At 38.3% G+C, this 18128-nt stretch overlaps 1 protein-coding gene across 2 annotated transcripts in view; it reads left to right on the forward strand.

The window, feature by feature from the left end:
• CFAP54 (cilia and flagella associated protein 54) overlaps window positions 1–18128 on the forward strand; it is a 391130-nt gene that overhangs the window by 120989 nt on the left and 252013 nt on the right. For both annotated transcript variants that reach the window (XM_015152488.3, XM_077954781.1), the window contains exons 27-30: window positions 10647–10778; window positions 12796–12910; window positions 14747–14836; window positions 15833–15959. In XM_015152488.3, the coding sequence (XP_015007974.2) occupies window positions 10647–10778; window positions 12796–12910; window positions 14747–14836; window positions 15833–15959 (464 nt within the window). The remainder of the gene's footprint in view (window positions 1–10646; window positions 10779–12795; window positions 12911–14746; window positions 14837–15832; window positions 15960–18128) is intronic.

Consider the following 18128-nt stretch of genomic DNA (forward strand, 5'->3'; position numbering starts at 1 on the left):
GGGACTCTCCTGGTCTGCCTGTTGTGAAGACCATGGGAAAAGCGCAGTACTTGGGCAGAAATGTACTGTTCCTCCAGGTGTAGTCACTCATGGTTTCTCTTGGCTAGGAAAGGGAAATCCACCAACCCCTCATGCTTTCTGGGTGAGGCAATGCCCTGCCTTGCTTCAGCTTGCCCTCCATGGGCTACACCCACTATCCAACCAGTCCCAGTGAGATGAACCAGGTACCTAAGTTGGAAATGCAACAGTCACCTGTCTTCTGTGTCAGTCTCGCTCAGAGCTATAGACTGGAGCTGTTCCTATTTGGCCATCTTGGATGTGACTGCATTTGTATATTATATAGGCATTATATAAGGTCACACAGAACATATTTGTTTCAAAACCCTAAAACATTAATTATATATTTATTATACTGCAGTAAACCTGCATATCATCTTATCAGGTTGTGATTTCAGTGGAACCTGCAGGCAGACTTTAAGTATCTTAACCCAGCCATTGAGATAGTGGGGCTTAGAAGATATCAAGAAACCAAACAGCCAGATTATAAGTGAAGAGTCAGTGAGTAAGGGGTGTGTTAATCTCATGACATTAGAATGTAAGCAATGATGTTAGGCCTGAAGGAAAGGGCTGACTAGGCAGAGTCGAAGGATGATTCTGAGATTGGTGTGCAGGACCCCAAACTCAACAAAGGACAAACTGGAGAGGTGAATTCAGACTGTGCCAGTCAAGAGTGCTGTATCTGGATATCTAAACCTGGGAGAAGACATAGGCAAGAGTGTGGTCAGGATAGAAACAGATTTTTCATTTTTGTTGTATTCCTTCATTCAATATATATTTACAATTACCTATTTGTGTCAGGCACTGGTTTGGGTTCTTGACATATGCACGAAGAATTAAAGAGAACTCCATAGTAATTATAGGAGGAGAAGAATGAATAATGAATGACACCCAGGTTTCTAGCTTAGTTGATGAATGGATGGTGGTGACAAAACAGGGATACAGGAAGATGACCACTAAGGGATGGGATGATTGGGGAAGGCTTCACTCTGGAGATGAGACTTAGGTATGCTCTGAGCAAGAGTTACCAACTCAAATGCCTCCTGAGACCAAGCAGGTAAAATAATTGGTGAATTGGTTGAATGTAAGACAAGGTTTGTCAGGTCCTGAGACAAACTAGAGTTAGGTATACCTACCTGTAGACATTCTTTATTTAAAAAGAAACCAATGATGTCTCACAGAGCTTGTGATTTAGTGGGGGGTGACAGAAACAAACATACACATAAAATATAACTTCATGAAGCTTTAAGTGTTATCAGCAAAAATAAAAGCAGTTAAAGGAGACAGATTTATGGGGCTGAGCCTACTTTAGACAGGATAACCTTGTAGCAAGAAGAAGAGTAGAGCTGAGACAGATGGAGGAGGAACAGCTTTGTTGGCAGAGGGCATGAAGGACTATGCAAGTGAATGGACTTAGAGGTTCATGACCAATTTTAGCTTACAGTTGAGTGGGCAAGTTTAAGCAGGACAGATCATTCATGTGGAGCAATGGATTCCCAACCTGTTGACTTGAGAGTTGTTGTAAGAGGTCTATAGAGCCATAGTTGTGCTTAGTGTTGTTTGTAAACAGAATCACTGTATTCCCACGTGTTTTGCATTTGTTACAAAAATATTGGAAAACAAAATAGTTAACAAAATTTATTTAGGCTTTAATGAGAAGAAATACTTGAAAGTATTTATCGTAGCTCAAAGGCTTGCAGGAAGGCTATTTGTTTTAAGGTAAAGAGATGAGTAATTCTGAATAGATGGCAGCTTAATCACACATCCCTGACTTTTCTCTTTTTTGATTTTTATTTTGGCAGATTTTAGTAGCCTGAGCAGGCCAGTTGGTAAAGGCTGGAGGGGGTATCTTAGGCCAGAATATCTGAGTAAAAGGCTTTTTATGGGACCTCATTCACCCTGGAAACGAGAAGGAACTAAGGGACAAGAGGCAGAGAGGTCGGCTTGTTTGTTCTCGTTGCTTGGCTCAAAGACCAGCATTGTGTGGTTCCTTAAAGGCTTTCGTTGACAGAATCCAGTGATTCCCTCAAAGAAGGTCCATATCTGCCTGCCTGTTTTATGTGGTTCTCAAAGGACCTTTGCGATTTGACCAGAGATCTGGAAGAACGCTGTGTAGGTGAGCTCATTTGATCCATTGCTTTAGTTAGGATGTAAGCTTGCTTCTGTGGAGGTCTGGCAACAGAGAGCCTTCTACCCTCCACCTTAGCAAAGAAGCCATTATTTGCCGTCTGTTCATGGCCTGACCTCAATAGCAGGAAATAATATTCGTTCCGTTGGTCACTGACTTACCAGTGCTGGAGAGACTGCTATGACCTGGTCTGTGTAGATGCTGAGGGAACATAAGCCATTAGCAGGAAGGAAAAAGCAATTACTCACTGAAGGAGACTCAGTACTCCAAGGCAAAAAGGGCAAGCCAGACACCAAAATCATTGTGTTTTTACTCTCACCATGTTGGAAAAAGACTAGAGAAGAGTTGGTTTAAAAAAAGGCAGAGAAAACTTTTAAGGAGATACAATCATGTGATCTAAAAGAAAACAAACAAAAAACCCTTCTGTTACTGAACAAATGAATTTGATTTTTGATTGGAAAAAAATCAAATAGATGAAGAGTATGGTTATGGTATTCCTTGAGTCAAATCTGAAAGCTCAAGAAATACCCCCTCCAACATAGTACAGAATTACCTAGAGGTGGTAAATAAATTGAGAAGGCAGATCCAGAAGTCATAACATGAAAACCAAAGAAGTCTGGAGGTAGGAAAGAAAAGCAAATGGAGAAGGAATAGGCTTCCTGAGTCCCAGGCAGGATTAATGTAAGAATACACATGGAAGTACATGTGGGTAAAATCCCTGAAGTCAAAGGATAAGGACAAATCTTAAAAGTTTTGAGACCCAAAGAACATTTATTTGCAATGGAAAGAGAATCAATTAGCTTCAGACTTTTTTTTTTTTTTTTTCAATCAGCGATGCCAGAGGTTAAAACACTGGAACAACATTTGTAGAATCCTGAGGGAAAAAGACCGAGGTCCAAAAATTAATAACCAGGAAAGATATCATTCATTTGTCAGGGCAAAATAAACATTTTCAGAAGTGCGGGCATTTAAAAAGTATTCTGCCCATGTACTTATCTGAGGAAAACACTTGAGAAAATACTCTATCAAATGACAATTGATTCAGAACAGAAATCCCAAGACAGGGAAAGACAAAAAGGAGAGGAATAATGGGAGCAATGAATCTTGCAATATATGTATTATTAAAATTAAATAGATAATAATGATGTGACTAGGACTTTGTAATATAAATGCTAAGTAGGGATTCTTTAAAGAGAAGAGTCATCCTTGAAAGAAAAATTTGTTAGTAACCTAGAACTAAAACTTCCATCTGTTTGGTATAAGGGGAGGTATGAGCAGGCAAAGATTTTTGGTGCATGGTTGTGTGTTTTATATATGCATATATATATATACACACACACACACACAAAAAAAAATTATTTTTTGATAGAATATAAATGTGTCTCTCTATATACGTATTTAAAGGTGACTCAGAGAAATATGTAACCATGAGCAGAACTTTATAGCATAGTAGGACTTCTGTTTTTTTTTTTTTCTTTTTTTTCTTTTTTGAGGCAGAGTCTCACTCTATCACCCAGGCTGGAGTGCAGTGCCTCAATCTCAGCTCACTGCAACCTCTGCCTCTCCAGTTCAAGTAATTCTCATGCCTCAGCCTCCTGAGTAGCTGGGGTTACAGGCATGCACCCTATGTCTGGCTAATTTTTGTATTTTTAGTAGAGACTGGGTTTCACCATGTGGTCCAGGCTGGTCTCGAACTTCTGACCTCAGGTCATCTACCGGCCACACCCTTCCAAACTGCTGGGATTACAGGCGTGTGCCACCATGCCCAGCTGCACAGTAGGACTTCTAAATTGACAGGAAGAAAACATGAACTGGGAGGAATGACAGAGAAAACAGGAACAGGAAAAACTGACAGGGAGGAAAAATGGCTAATTTTCAGCAAAAGTAGGAAGGAAAAAGAGAATATATAAGATGGAAGGAATATAATTAAGTATATTGATCATTTCAGTTCAGCTGAATGAATTCAGAAGACAGAAATTACCAGATAGGCTAAAAAGCTAGGTTCAAATATATACTATTTCAAGAAACAGTCCTAAAACACAATGACAAACAATGCTTGAAAAAATAAATGGATAGACTATGGTACTGGGAAAATGCAAACAAATTAAAGGAGGAGTGGCAATTTTCATATCAGAAAAAGCAGAGTTCAGGGCCCAAAATATTAATCAGAACAAAGAGAGTCATTATGTAGTGTCCTTCAAATCTGTTCTGTCAGATCACCCTTCTCTGCTCCTGAATGGCATTTGGTCACTTTCTGGTCTTAGGACAGTCTCATTGCCAAGAATTAAAACAAAACTTGATTTTTTTGCAATAGCAAGGTAAAGGAGACAAATAAGATTATATGAAAAATGCCACAAAGGCATTTGATAACACTTAGTAACCTTTCCTAATAAAATTTCTAATAAATTAGGAAAGGAAAGAAGCTATTGAATAATGACAAAGACATTTACCAACATTTTACAGCAAATATCATACTGAATGGCAAATTTCTGGAGTCATTTCTTTAAAAATTAGCCACAGGAAATAGATGCTAACTCCTAACAGTGAGATTCAGTGTTTTTAGAGGTTCTTTCTCATGTTCTAGATAAGGATAGAAAATAATTTTGTAATATTAGAAAAGTATAATTTATCTGTAATTGTACTGGTCTCAAAACCCCATGAAGATCTGGTAAAAAATTACTAGGATTACAAGGAGAATGTGTAAAGTGATTCTATATAATACACTTACAAAATGATAGGCTTTTAAAAATACTAGCAATAATTAGAAATGGAGAGGGTAAAATATACCACTTATAATACACAATATTTAAAATTTAACAAAATGTTAAAGAATCTAAAAGAACTGTGGGATCTTACTGAGGGACACAAAATAAGATCTGAACATAGGACAGGCCACACCAAGTTCCTGAACAGGTAGACTTATTGTCACAGAAGTGCAGATCCTTCCTAAAATAATATTTAAATTTAATACAGTTCTAATTAGAATTCTAATTGAGTTTCTCTGAAGCTGATTAATTTAAAAGTTCTCAGTAGATATTAAAGTTTGCCATAAGGTCACTTTAATAAAAAAATGATGTCACAGAGTAATGGGCAAACAGTTCAGTGCAATAGAATAGAAAGTCCAGGAATGGCCCCCAAGTCTACAGAATAAATTAATATATGACAAAGATAGCAATTTGATTCACTGAGAAAATGATAGTGTGTTATAATAGTTTATTTAATGAAAGGTGCTGGTATAACTTGACTGTTCATCTGAAAGTAAACAAAGCCAGAACCTTATCTCATACCATAAACAAAATGAAGTCTAGATGGATTTAAGGATATTTATATGGCCTTGGAGTCAGGGGACACTTTCCTTGATAAGCCACAAAATTCAAAAGATCAACAGAAAAAGATAGATAATTAGATTACAAGATGATTAAAACATTTTTATAGCGAGACACTATAAGCAAAGCTCAAAGGCAAATATTAGATTGGGAAAATATATGAAGGCATAGGATTATTAACGTTGATCACTCCAGGGAGTAATCGGTTAGAAAATATGAAACAATTTTAGAATTTGGGAAAATAATCAAATTTATCTTTTATTATGGAGGACATAATGCAATATTTCAGTTACCTTAAAAGGTTGAGCAATGGACAGGTACCAGGTGATAAATGGCCATCTTGTGAGGTCAGGGAGGCACCATTGAAGGGTTTCACACCCAGGAATGACATAAGGAGATCTGTATTTTAGAAAAAAGAAATTGTTATTGTTATACAACAGCTAACAATTAGAGGAGATAAGACCTGAGGCAGAGATGAGTTCAAAGATGAGAGAAGATAAACTAAACCGGTATGGAAAAAGTGGAGGTAGAGAGAATGGAAAGGATTCACGAGTTATTTATGAGATAGAATTGAGAATCTGAAACTCTAATAGATAAGAATAAAGGAGGGAGAGGGAAGAGGCAGCAGTAATATTCAGCTACCTGGCCTGGGCAGTTGGGTGAATATAACACTACTCATTGAACCCTGCATGAGGAGTAACTTTGTGTGGTGAAGGGGGAGAAGGTAATGAGTTTTGAACAGATTGAATTTTGGAGTCGATAGGGTATCCAAAGAGGTGACCTTTATATAACAGGACCTATCAGGCTGGAGCTCGGGAGATGCGACATGTGTGTAAAGACAAAGAAGTTGTTAGTATCAGGACTGCAACTGAAGCAGTAGAAATAGATGCCACCACCAGGGGACAGTGCATAGAGTGAGAAGGGAAGAGAATTTTCTAACAATTTCAAGAGTGCACTTAGTCCAAGAGGCCAATCCTTCTTCCAAATACTAGGCAAGAGGGATAACTGAAGAGTTTGATTAGTCTAAAGCTATTCTGGCATTCCTAACCCCTCCCAACCTCAAGAACATTCCTGCTGCTGTTAGTTCTGTCATTGTCACATGGTGACACCATTGAAAGCGGGGGTCCCATGCAATCCAAAGCACCCTTTTCTTTCTCCAGTGTTACAATCACACACACATTAATTTGTGTTATGCTGGGCCCAAAGTCTATCTTCCAAGATTACTTTTCTTTAGAATATATTTATCTGTGGGGCGGGCGCAGTGGCTCTGTAATCCCAGCATTTTGGGAGGCCAAGGTGGGCGGATCATGAGGTCAGGAGATCGAGACCATCCTGGCTAACACAGTGAAACCCCATCTCTACTAAAAATACAAAAAATTAGCCGGGCGAGGTGGTAGGCGCCTGTATTTGCAGCTACTCGGGAGGCTGAGGCAGGAGAATGGCGTGAACCCGGGAGGTGGAGCTTGCAGTGAGCCAAGATTATGCCACTGCACTCCAGCCTGGGCGACAGAGCAAGATTCTGTCTCAAGGAAAAAAAAAAACAACAACAATATATTTATCTGCTTGGCCTACTCCGACCCCCAAAAAGCTCTTCTATCAGTGAGTATTTCCAGGGGAGGGGGTATCTTTTTCAAATAAGGGAAGGCCACGTTACACTCTCTTTCCAGGGCACTGAACACAAGTATTTACGTTTAAGTAACTAGCAGTGGTTACTGCAATGTCTTCCAGAAGAAAGAAAGAAACTGTATTTCAAGGCAGCTTGTGACTTGCATCTTGCCAGTGGCAACTTCTGCTAAAAACAATCCAAAGAAACCAATTCAGCTTATCCAGGTACTCCAAAATATTGAAATATTGATGAGGAAGGACCAGGAAAGGGAAAGGATGAAGACTTGAGAGAGGTGGTGTGAGGACTAGAGCAGGATCCCTGAAGGCACGAGGCCGTGGGATCCTAGCACGTGTGGGAGGGGTTAGTCTGGATAGGAGATTGGCTTCTTTTCTCTCAAAGAGGGAAGGGTGGTTGTAGTTACAGATGTGTGATGATGGGTTTGTGGATGGGAGATAAGCTACTTCGCTTACATTTTCTCTGTGGACAGGAAGCAAGGTCATTTGCTGACAGTTAGGAGGTGATGGGTAAGGGTGGTTTTCAAAGATTTGAGAATAGGTTGGTTTGGGCCAGCCACTGAAGAAGATGGGAGAGAATGCTGACCTAGAATAAACTGGGCTTCCAACCAGCATTTGGGGCCCAGTGGAGGTTGATGTCCTGGAATTCACATGCTGCCTTTCTCAGCTTTGGATGAATTTTCTCTCTTAGCACACACCAGCCTTCTAGCTGGCTCTGTGCATTTCCTGACTTGCTGGCCAGGACCCCCACACCCTTGTTCTCCCATTTGGGGAATCATTGAAATCCAAGTGATGTTACTGTAGAAATGACCCTGAATGTTTGTTTGTTTGTTTGTTTCTGGGACACAGATCAGGCATGATCTCAGCTCACTGCAGCCTCAACCTCCCTGGCTCAAGCAATCCTTACGTATCAGCCTCTGAGTAGCTGGGACTACAGCCACGTGCCACCACACCAGCTAATTTTTGTATTTTTTGTAGCGATGGGGTTTTGCCATGTTGCTCAGGCTGTTTTCCAACTCCTGAGCTCATGCAATCCACCTGCCTCCACTTCCCAAAGTGCTGGGATTACAGGCATGAGCCACTGCGACCAGCCTGAATGTGTTCTGAACATTCAAAAACAAATAATATATTAATATCAGGATTTTGATATTTGACTTGCTTTAGTCCCTAATATGTTGAGAATTGCCATTCTAGAAGCTTTCTCCAGTCTAGCCTACAGTTTCAGGATCCTGGACTAACCCTGAATCCCAGATTTCAGTTGTTCATTTGATATAAAGAATGTTAGATTTTTCTCTTAGGACATGTAAAACCTGATTAGTCAAATGGCTGTGTTTCTTTTCTCTGTTCTGTTTTAAAAATTGGTAATCTTTTCAGATGGTTGAGTCTTTCTTCTTTAAGCATCCGTATTTTTTTCTAACATGCTACTTGTGAGATTCATCATCTTCAATATGTCATTACTTTTGCATGATTTAAAAATTGTTGCGCTAAACATCTGGCATACTCTGTGTCTGTTCATCATTTGGTATGTTAAATAGAATTGGTCCTCTGTTTTTCCTTTGGTTGGAAAAAATTCTTTATCATTTATTATTTTCTACTAGCATATTAAAAGAAGGGGAAAAGATTGTCCAGTTATCTGTAAGCTTAGGACCTAAATATGTCAGAAGGCAAAATTAAGTAGAATGGAGAGCAGACTCGTTTCTGTTTTCTTATAGCAAAACTTAGCTCAATTCTATTTCCTTATAGCAAAACTTTCTCCCTCTCATATACATTTCATAATGAGATTTGACTGTTTTGCTGAGCATTCAAGGTTTTGCATGACCTAACCCTACCTGCCCATTCAAAATTTATTTTGGCTGGACGTGGTGACTCATGCCTGTAATCCCAGCACTTTGAGAGACCCTGCCTCTACAAAATATAAAATAAGTAAACAAATAAAAATTTTTAAAAAACTCACAAAATTTGTTTTGGCACTTTCTTTCCCACACTCTGTTCCACAGTCACTATTAGTTTAGTGCCTTTGCCCTGGTCCCAAAGAAACGTGTTCCTGTTCTTAGCATTAGATAGGGCTTCTCAGGTCTAAGTAGCCACTCGTTATTGTTCAGCTACTTTATATATCCCTTCCCTCCATGGTAAGTAACAGTTGTTATTTATTGATATGGTTTGGCTGTCTCCCCACCCAAATCTCATCTTGAATTGTAGCTCCCATAATTCCCACATGTCGTAGGAGGGACTTGGTGGGAAGTAATTGAATTATGGGGGCGGTTCTGTACCGTGCTGTTCTCGTGATAGTGAATAAGTCTCATGAGATCTGATGGTTTTATAAAGGGGAGTTCCCTTACACAGGCCCTCTTGCTTGCCACCATGTAAGACGTGACTTTGCCCCTCATTCACCTTCAGCCGTGATTGTGAGGCCTCCCCAGCCCTGTGAAATTGTGAGTCAATTAAACCTCTTTCCTTTATAAATTACCCTGTCTTGGGTATGTCTTTATTATAAGTGTGAGAACAAACTAATACACTTGTCTTAAATACTAACATACTCAACAGAATATATCTGCATATAACAAATTCACACAAACTTATTTATACCCCAGTTGCTCTAAGGGGCTCACAATGAGTGTGTCCCCTTCTTTGACCCTTCCCTACAGCAGAATATATGTAAATCAGATTGCTGACCAGGGCAGCTTTCCTGAAGTTGATGCTAGAGCCAAGGTTTTAATGGCAAGGTGAAGCTATATAAACAAGGTGCAGAAAGCTGTTCTGGGAAATGGCTCAGCTGTGGGAAGACATGAAGTCCTATAACACAATGGTGACTGTCAGATTTTATAACTGGCTCAATATTTTGTAAGATTAAAATATCTCATCAAGGAGATGAGTAGTGGAAGGTTACTTTAGAAAGGTAGGTAAGGGCCAGAATAGATAAGGCCAAAGAACTTGTATTAGGGGATGCGAGAGAGGCTAAATAGGCCTCTTCCCCTTATGACTACAGTGCACACTTCCCCTAGGGTTGATGGGGAATCTGCCAAAAACAGCTTGTATCTAGCCTAGCCTTCTAGCAGAATGTCTTATAAATCACTTAGTGATGTAAATGCTTAAGACATCATGAGGTCAGTAATTGTGCTATTTCCCATAGAAAGCAACTCAATATAAGAAGTGGTGGTGATGTGGCCTTTACAAATGACTTTTTAAATATGGATTTTTTGAAGGGAATTGTTTTCTCAATAGTTAACTCACTGTATCAGAAGGTATATGGCTATATGGCCCAGAGATATGGGAAGTTTATTATTGATGAGATCCCGTTATTAGTCCTTTACTTAAAATATTTGAATTATGCATCTTTAATTACACTCAATGTGTTAATACGATCTGGAGGTGAACTTACAGATTTCTTAACAATAAAAGGGGGATTCTTAGACTGAAAACTCTATGGGGCTTTTGAATTTATGAAAAATGATCCATTATACTTGAAAATAGACAAGAATGCCCAACAGAGATAATTAATAAATATTTTAAATTAGATTCTTCGTTCATGGAGGGAATATGACCTGGCAGTAATGATTATAAATTATGGGAAAAAAATGTTGGACATCACACCGGGATGCAAGTCTCTGTTTGATGGTAGTAATGAACAAGAAGAAATGCCAGAGGAGGTAACTATTTCTGTTTCTCATTTTTAAACCTATGTTTAGTTTGCATCTTTTAGGGTTAATGTAGTATTATTAAGCATATTAGAAAATTGATAAGTTTTACACTTGTTATATTTACATATAAGTAAAGTATTATAGTAAAGAGCTTTTGGGTTTTATTTTTGTTGTTGTTATAGTCAAGAAAATGAAAAAGGAATCTCTGCTAGCATACTGAATAGTCCCCATCACCAGTCCCAACCATCAGTTAGGTGATGATAGAGAGCTTCTTACAGTAACCCAGTTGGACATTGGACTTAAAAGCTCTCTAAAGTCTCTTCCAAATCTAAGATTTTACTGTTCTGGGTGGATCATGGAATGTAGCAAATACATGTCAGCATTTTTTTACTTTGTGTTCAAAGTAGATTTCTGAAACTCACTGTGACACCTATATTCTCTTCTTTATGAGACTGCTAATTTTTGAGATGAATTTTTAATATCTGCCTTCCAAGCATGAGTCTTATAAGAGCTTATGCTTATTGCCTTTCCTTGAAACTATGTAGTTACATATTTTTGTAGATCAAGTTTTGAAATGTTACTTAGTTCACTGGGTTGCTTTCTTTCCTTTCTTTCTTCCTTTCTTTTCTACTCTTTTTTTTTGACAGTCTCACTCTATAGTCTAAGCTGGAGTGCAGTGGTGCAATCTTGGCTCACGCAGCCTCTGCCTCCTGGGTTCATGTGATTCTTCTGCCTCAGCCTCCGAGTAGCTAGGATTATAGGCATGTGCCACCACACCTGGCTAATTTTTGTATTTTTAGTAGAGATGAGGTTTCACCATGTTGGCCGGGCTCGTCTTGAACTCCTGACCTCAGGTGATCTTCCCACCTTGGCCTCCCAAAGTTCTGGGATTACGGGCATGAGCCATCGTGCCTGGCCAGTTCATTGGGTTTCTGAGGGTACTAGGAATTACTTGAAGTCCCTTCCATGGCTTGGGTGGAGGTAGAGGCTCTCATCCCTGACTCTGTCTCACTTAGAGTAAGCTCCATTTCTATCTCTGTGATATGTTGAATTTCCAAGTAAGCATTTGTTTGCCCAAAAAATCTTTAAAAAATCACCACTGTTTTACTGGATGACTTTTTAAGGTATAATACTTTTTTTTTTTCTAGTTGGGAGGATGTTTTGTCTAGAGGGATTTTTGATTAAGCTGGAAGCAATTTGAGGGTTGGTTGTTTGTTTTTGTGCCATGCAGTGTCTACTCTCAGAGTCCATCAGCCTTTTTATGTCACCCAGGCCTTGACTCAGGGCCTTCCACATCATGGTAGGACAGGCCTCATGCCTCTCTCCTTGAAGCTTATAGCCCAGCAGAAGGTTGTGATTCTTTCATCTAAGATTGTAGAGATTGTTAATTTATAGGAGTCAGAAATTATTAGAGCTACTCAAGATTCCTTTAAACCTGAAGGGGCTTGGAAGGTTTTTTTTTGAACAAGAGACATTAACAGGTCAGTTCTCAGGCTTAGACAGAAAAAACCTGGTAGTGAGCCTGAGTGCGCAGACAGGCCAATTCTTAATCCACTAATTACTGATCTCCTTATGTTTCAATGAAAGGCAAAGTAGCAAAGGCAATTAGCTTAGTTGTAAAGAAGCTCCTTCTGGGAAAAAGAAAGGGAAAAAAGAATAAAGGGGTACATTTCTGAGGGCAGGCTGGGAATTGTCTTTTCAAGATTTTTAGAGACATATCCTCAGCTGCTTTGAGAATGCAGGTTTTGGAGGGGGCTGGCTAGGTAGGTGAAAGTTACTGGGAGAAAGGGAGAGGGAAAAGAAGCAGTATTTTGGTCAATCTCCATGAAACACAGTACTATGTCTACATTTAATTAGAGCACAATAACTGTTATTATTCATTGTTATTAATTAATATTGTTATGTGGATCATAGTTTTATCTACCAAGTATGAAAGTATGAAAACAGAATTTAAAGAATGTTGTTTGAAAATGACAGTTGTCGCAACACGTTAAAGTACATTTTGACATTTAACCAATGTTTCTAGGATTCTTCTAAGAAGTCTTTAAAGACTAAGAAGCCACAGCAGATACTATTGCCTGAAAAGATAAATGAACAGCTGGCCTTGTTGGAAACACACCTACTCAAACTGACAAAGCAATGTAATCATTTTTTTTTCTGTATACTTCCGTTTAGCATTAAGTTTTTTAAAACGAGAAAAAATTTTGTTCAAAGGATTAAGATGAGATTAGCATTTGGTAAACCCTTTAAGGTTTACACAGTGCTTTTATATCATTAATCCTAACAATACCCTGTTAATAAGGGATTGCTAACCACTTTTTACAGATGTGGCTCATAAAGATTAAGTGATTTACATAGGATTACATAGCTGACTTGGACTTGAGCCTGTGTCTTCTGACTCTAAAGCAGGTTTTCTCAACCTCGACACTATTATCATTTGGGGCCAGGTAGTTCTTTGTTGTGGGGACTGTCCTTGGCACTGTATGATATTGAGTAGCCTCCCTGGCCTCTACTCACAGAAGCACAGCACACCACCCCCTAATTGTGACAGCCATCTGGGTATCCTTGGTGGGAGAGTGGGAGGGGGTTATGGTGGCACAAAAATCACTGCTTTGAAGTAAAAAGTGCGACTGAGAAATAAAGGAATAGTGTGAGTGTTAATGTGTAAGTGGTTTGAACCAATGCCTTCCAGAGTAGAAAGCAGAGTGAAAGATTAGTTTAATTTTAGGTCATTGTACTGTAGTGATTTCATAATAAACCAATGTGTTAATGCAATGATTGGTATTTTGGAGTTTGCAGCCTAGAAGGCTACTTGGGAAATTGAGTTAGTTTCTGGTGATGATTAGTATTGTCACATTTTTAAAAAGCAGGTATTTCAAATCTTCTAGAACAAGAGAGTGTCCAAATTTGAGCCTTAAACCAAGTATGAGGCTCTACTTTTGCCCCATGGCCTTTGGGGACGAGGTTACACTTGTAGAATTCCATGTCCCTACCTCATCTCTTCTACTGTGTGCCTCAGTTCTGTCTTGTGGGCTTCGCTGACTTGGATCTCTCTCTTTTAATATGTTCCATGCCTGTTTCAAGCATGGATTTATGAATTGAACTAAGTATTTGATTATTCCCATAATTGGTTAACCTAGCTTTGGGAAAGCTGTAATCATCTTATTACTATATAAAGTATAATTCCTTAAAATATACAGTGTTCTAGAAATGTTAATTACTTATTTTCATAATATCAGTAAAAATATTTTACCAAGAAGCACAATGGGCTATAACTAGCTGAATAGTAAATTCTCCCTGGTGGTCTAATGGTTAGAAAAAGAATAGTAAATTCAATAACAATAATAAAATGACAGTTTTGTACAGTGTTTTCTGTGTGCCAGTTACTATTTTACAAAATATACTATTTTTATAAAATATACACATTAAAACTCATGCAACCTGTATATAAGAACCATATGAGGAAGGTACTATTATTGTCTTCATTATAAAGATAAGGAAACTGAGGCACAGAGAAGCTAAATAACTTTCTAAGGTTTCATAACTAAAAAGTTGTCGTAGTTAGAATTTGAACCCAGCCAGTCTGGCTCCAGGCTGTGTTATACTTTACTGCCTTTTAAAGATAGTTTTGCTAAAATGGAGTAAATATAATTGGTAGATTTCTGAGTCTTGGGTTTGCTGATATATGACAGCTGTTGAAGAAGAGAGAATCATGCCTTGGAAACTCTTTACCTATTTGGTGGTGGACCCCTTAGCTTTTAGGGGGAAGAGTGAAGCAAATAATTTCATCAGATTATTTTTATTTCCAAAATGTAATGCTATAATTGCTATGTTAAGGCACATAATTTAGAATAAATACTTTAGTATTTTCCTGTTTTTTCATCTCTTTCAAATAATTGTTATTGTGAATCACTCAAAAAAACTTTTATTTTGGGTTATTAAACAGAACATACAACTTTTGAATTTTTTAACCTTAGATGTTACATCTGAACTCTCAGGAGGAGAGGACCCTATATTTCTTTATCCCGTAGTTTTGAATTGGTCGGTCAAAGGTGCCGTGAAAGAAGGTAGGTGAACTGGATGTGTATATGCTGTTCACTCGATTTATCACCAAAGAGAATTAATTCTGTGGATTTTGTTTCTGTTGTCTACTTGAAGATTTCACCTGTTTTAGGCAGAATATTTTGAATTCTTACCCACTCAGAATAATGCAGAATCTTGATTGCCAAGTAATGAAAGAGACCTAAATGGATACCTGATTTAAAGTCTGGAAAGACAGAATCTTGATGGTGGCTTATTTTGGTAGTGAATGGTGGTGTTATGAAGCTTACGAAAACTAGGGCATTGAAAAATGTATTAGTGGCCGGGCACAGAAGCTTACACCTGTAATCTCAGCACTTTGGGAGGCCGAGGCAGGCAAATCACCTGAGGTCAGGAGTTTGAGACCAGCCTGGGCAACATGATGAAACCCCGTCTCTACTAAAAATACAAAAATTAGCCTGGCATTGGGTGGTGGGCACCTGTAATCCCAGCTTCTCAGGAGGCTGAAGCAGGAGAATCGCTTGAATCTGGGAGGCAGAGGTTGCAGTGAGCTGAGATCATGCCACTACACTCCAGCTGGGGCAAGAGAGTGAGACTGTCTCAAAAAAAAAAAAAAAAAAGGAAAATGTATTAGTGACTTTCAAGTTTAGCTGATGAGAAATGGCAACATAATTGATTAATTCAGAGTGAAATATAATAAAAATTAGGATTACTAGTTAGGATAATTATCAATAACTTTTTCCCCCAGTTAGTCATACATTAGAAGTGACCTTAATGAAATCTTTCTCAGTGCTGAGATATTTAGAAAATAAATTTAATATAGACTGTAAAACATTCATTGATATTAGAAAAACAATAGTTCACACCACATTTATTCCTATATACTTTTTAAAATGGAGAAATCTAAAAAGCAGATTAATAAACTTGCCTGTTGGAACAAAATGACTGCTAGCACTGGCAACCCTTTGGTACTAATAATTGAGTATATTGGTAACTATATCTGAACTTCCTTGTTATTACAGTTATGAAATTTAAGCAAAAACCAAGATTTCTGGAATTCTTTACGCAAGTTATGCTAAAATGCATGAATGAGGAAAAATTTCACCTTTTGGTAGAGGTAACAGCTCCTGTCCACGACTTCTTGAAAAGGTACTTGCAATTATCAGTTTTATACATATTAACAACTTTAAAAAATGAATATCATTGTCAGTTTTAAGAAATACAAGGTAGATGAAAAAGAGAGTGGAGTATATACAGCTAAAACCACCACCTAAGAGATAGTAAAAACTTATGTCTGTGTAAAGAAATAACTAAAACTAAAAATATATATACAGTGTACTCACAAATGAGAATCGAGCATGTTCGTATCTCTAGCTGGAAACAGATGAAGTCTTTCGCTATTGAGTCAGGATGGCTAATAGTATCTCTAGGCCATCAGTTCTTTCTCACACAAGGTTTTGGCTCCAGTTTGGTCATTTCCCGCTTGTTTCTAATTCTTCTGTGGTAACAAATAGAGCCATTTCTTGGAGTTTCCATTTGTATATGTGAAGAGGGAGTTCCTCAAATAAAAGCAGTAAACCTTAAAACTGTCCCTCCTATTCTCTAAGCCTGAATGATTCTCTTTGCTCCCAAATAAAATGATAGTGCTTCACACCAATTATGAGAGATGCCAAATTAATCCAACTTTTCTTTTGCCAACTGAGAGTGGGCTTTTCTTCAGTGGGCATTGATCTGTCCGTCCCATTTTAATAAAAGTAAACATCAGTAACATGAAACCTGGTTTTGAAATGGTAGCAAAAGAGAAGCATTCCCTTAAAAACAAACAGAAAGATATTCTTTCTAAAATAGGTACTTCATTTATTAGAACAGAAGCTTAGAGTGTATATGTGCTTCATACTTTCCAAAGATAAAAGAAGAAATTGCTTATATTAAATGAAACAGGCCATGATAATAACATAATTGTTCAGAATTAGAGTTCTATTAAATTTTTTTAAAAACAGCTAAAATTAGATGTTTAGGAGGGTTGAATAATGTTTTTGATTCCAAAGAAAAACAGAAGATACTTTCAGTGTGCAGGCAAATGTGGAGGGCTGGCTGTGGAAATCTAACCTAAGAATAAGAGATATTCTGGAAGAGGAGTATAATATTATAATACTGTATTTATACTGTACTTTCCCCATGTTTGAATATGTTTAGATACATAAATACTGACTGTTATGTTACAACACCGCCTACAGCGTTCAGTATAGTAACATGCTGTATGGGTTTGTAGTCTCGGAGCTATAGGCTGTACTATATCACCTAGATGTGTAGCAGATGATACCATCTAGGTTTGCATAAGTACATTTGATGATGTTCACACAATGACAAAATTCCCTAACAAAGTATTTCTCAGAATGTATCCCTGCCACTAAGTGACACGTGACTGTATAAATAGTTAAAACAATGAACAAGTCCTCAGTAACGTTGACTTGCATAAAAATTTTAAAATACTATTTATCACAATGAAAAGTGGTCAGTCAGAGCTCCACAGAGCAGTGAACAGATCAAGGAGTGGATGAGTTTAATTTATTCAATGGATGAAGGTTCTGCTGTGCTTGGAGGAGAATGCTGAGATGGTGGCAAAGACTGTAGTCTAAATGTGACCTCCTGTCCTTCCCGTCTCTTTCTGGAAGAACATAACAACCAGGTCAAGCACGCTGGTAGTGAGGGAGAGAGAGAGGAGAGGCTGTAGAGAAGAGACCTAGCTGGTTGGAAATGGAAGGCAGTCTTAGGCTTCAAGTTGTGGAGGATGGCTCCCCAAGTCCCTTACGGTCATTGATCAAAGGCTTCTAATTTAGGCAGCAAAACTTTTGCCCAAGTGAATGTCAACTAACTGGGTGATTAGGATTGTTACAACTGAACTGGGGTTCCAGACAACCATGGGCTTAGGATCATCTTCATCGAAACTGGAGCGAAGGGGCCAAGATGGATGTGGGTCAAGTTCCAACCCCTGGAACTAGCTATCCAGGCTCACCCCGGCATTTCATTAGCCTTGCATTAATAAGACCCTATATTTTATTCAAGTTTTGGGATCCCATTTATCATGTTAAGCAGTTTTGCTGTACCTGGCTAGTGCTTATGAAGAAATATAAATTAAAAAAAATAGAAATTTCAGGAAAAATAGGCAAGTATCAATAAAGGGACAGTGAGAGACTATAGTATTGGGAAAAGATCAGCTCAGTTCCTGTTGGTATTCAGAGGGCAGCAGTGGCTGGGAGCTTGCAAAAGATAGAACCAAAGAGATTGCAATCTGTTGGAAGCAAGGAAGCTTGTCTA

The sequence above is a fragment of the Macaca mulatta genome, chromosome 11, assembly GCF_049350105.2.
Source record: "Macaca mulatta isolate MMU2019108-1 chromosome 11, T2T-MMU8v2.0, whole genome shotgun sequence".
Taxonomy (NCBI): domain Eukaryota; kingdom Metazoa; phylum Chordata; class Mammalia; order Primates; family Cercopithecidae; genus Macaca; species Macaca mulatta.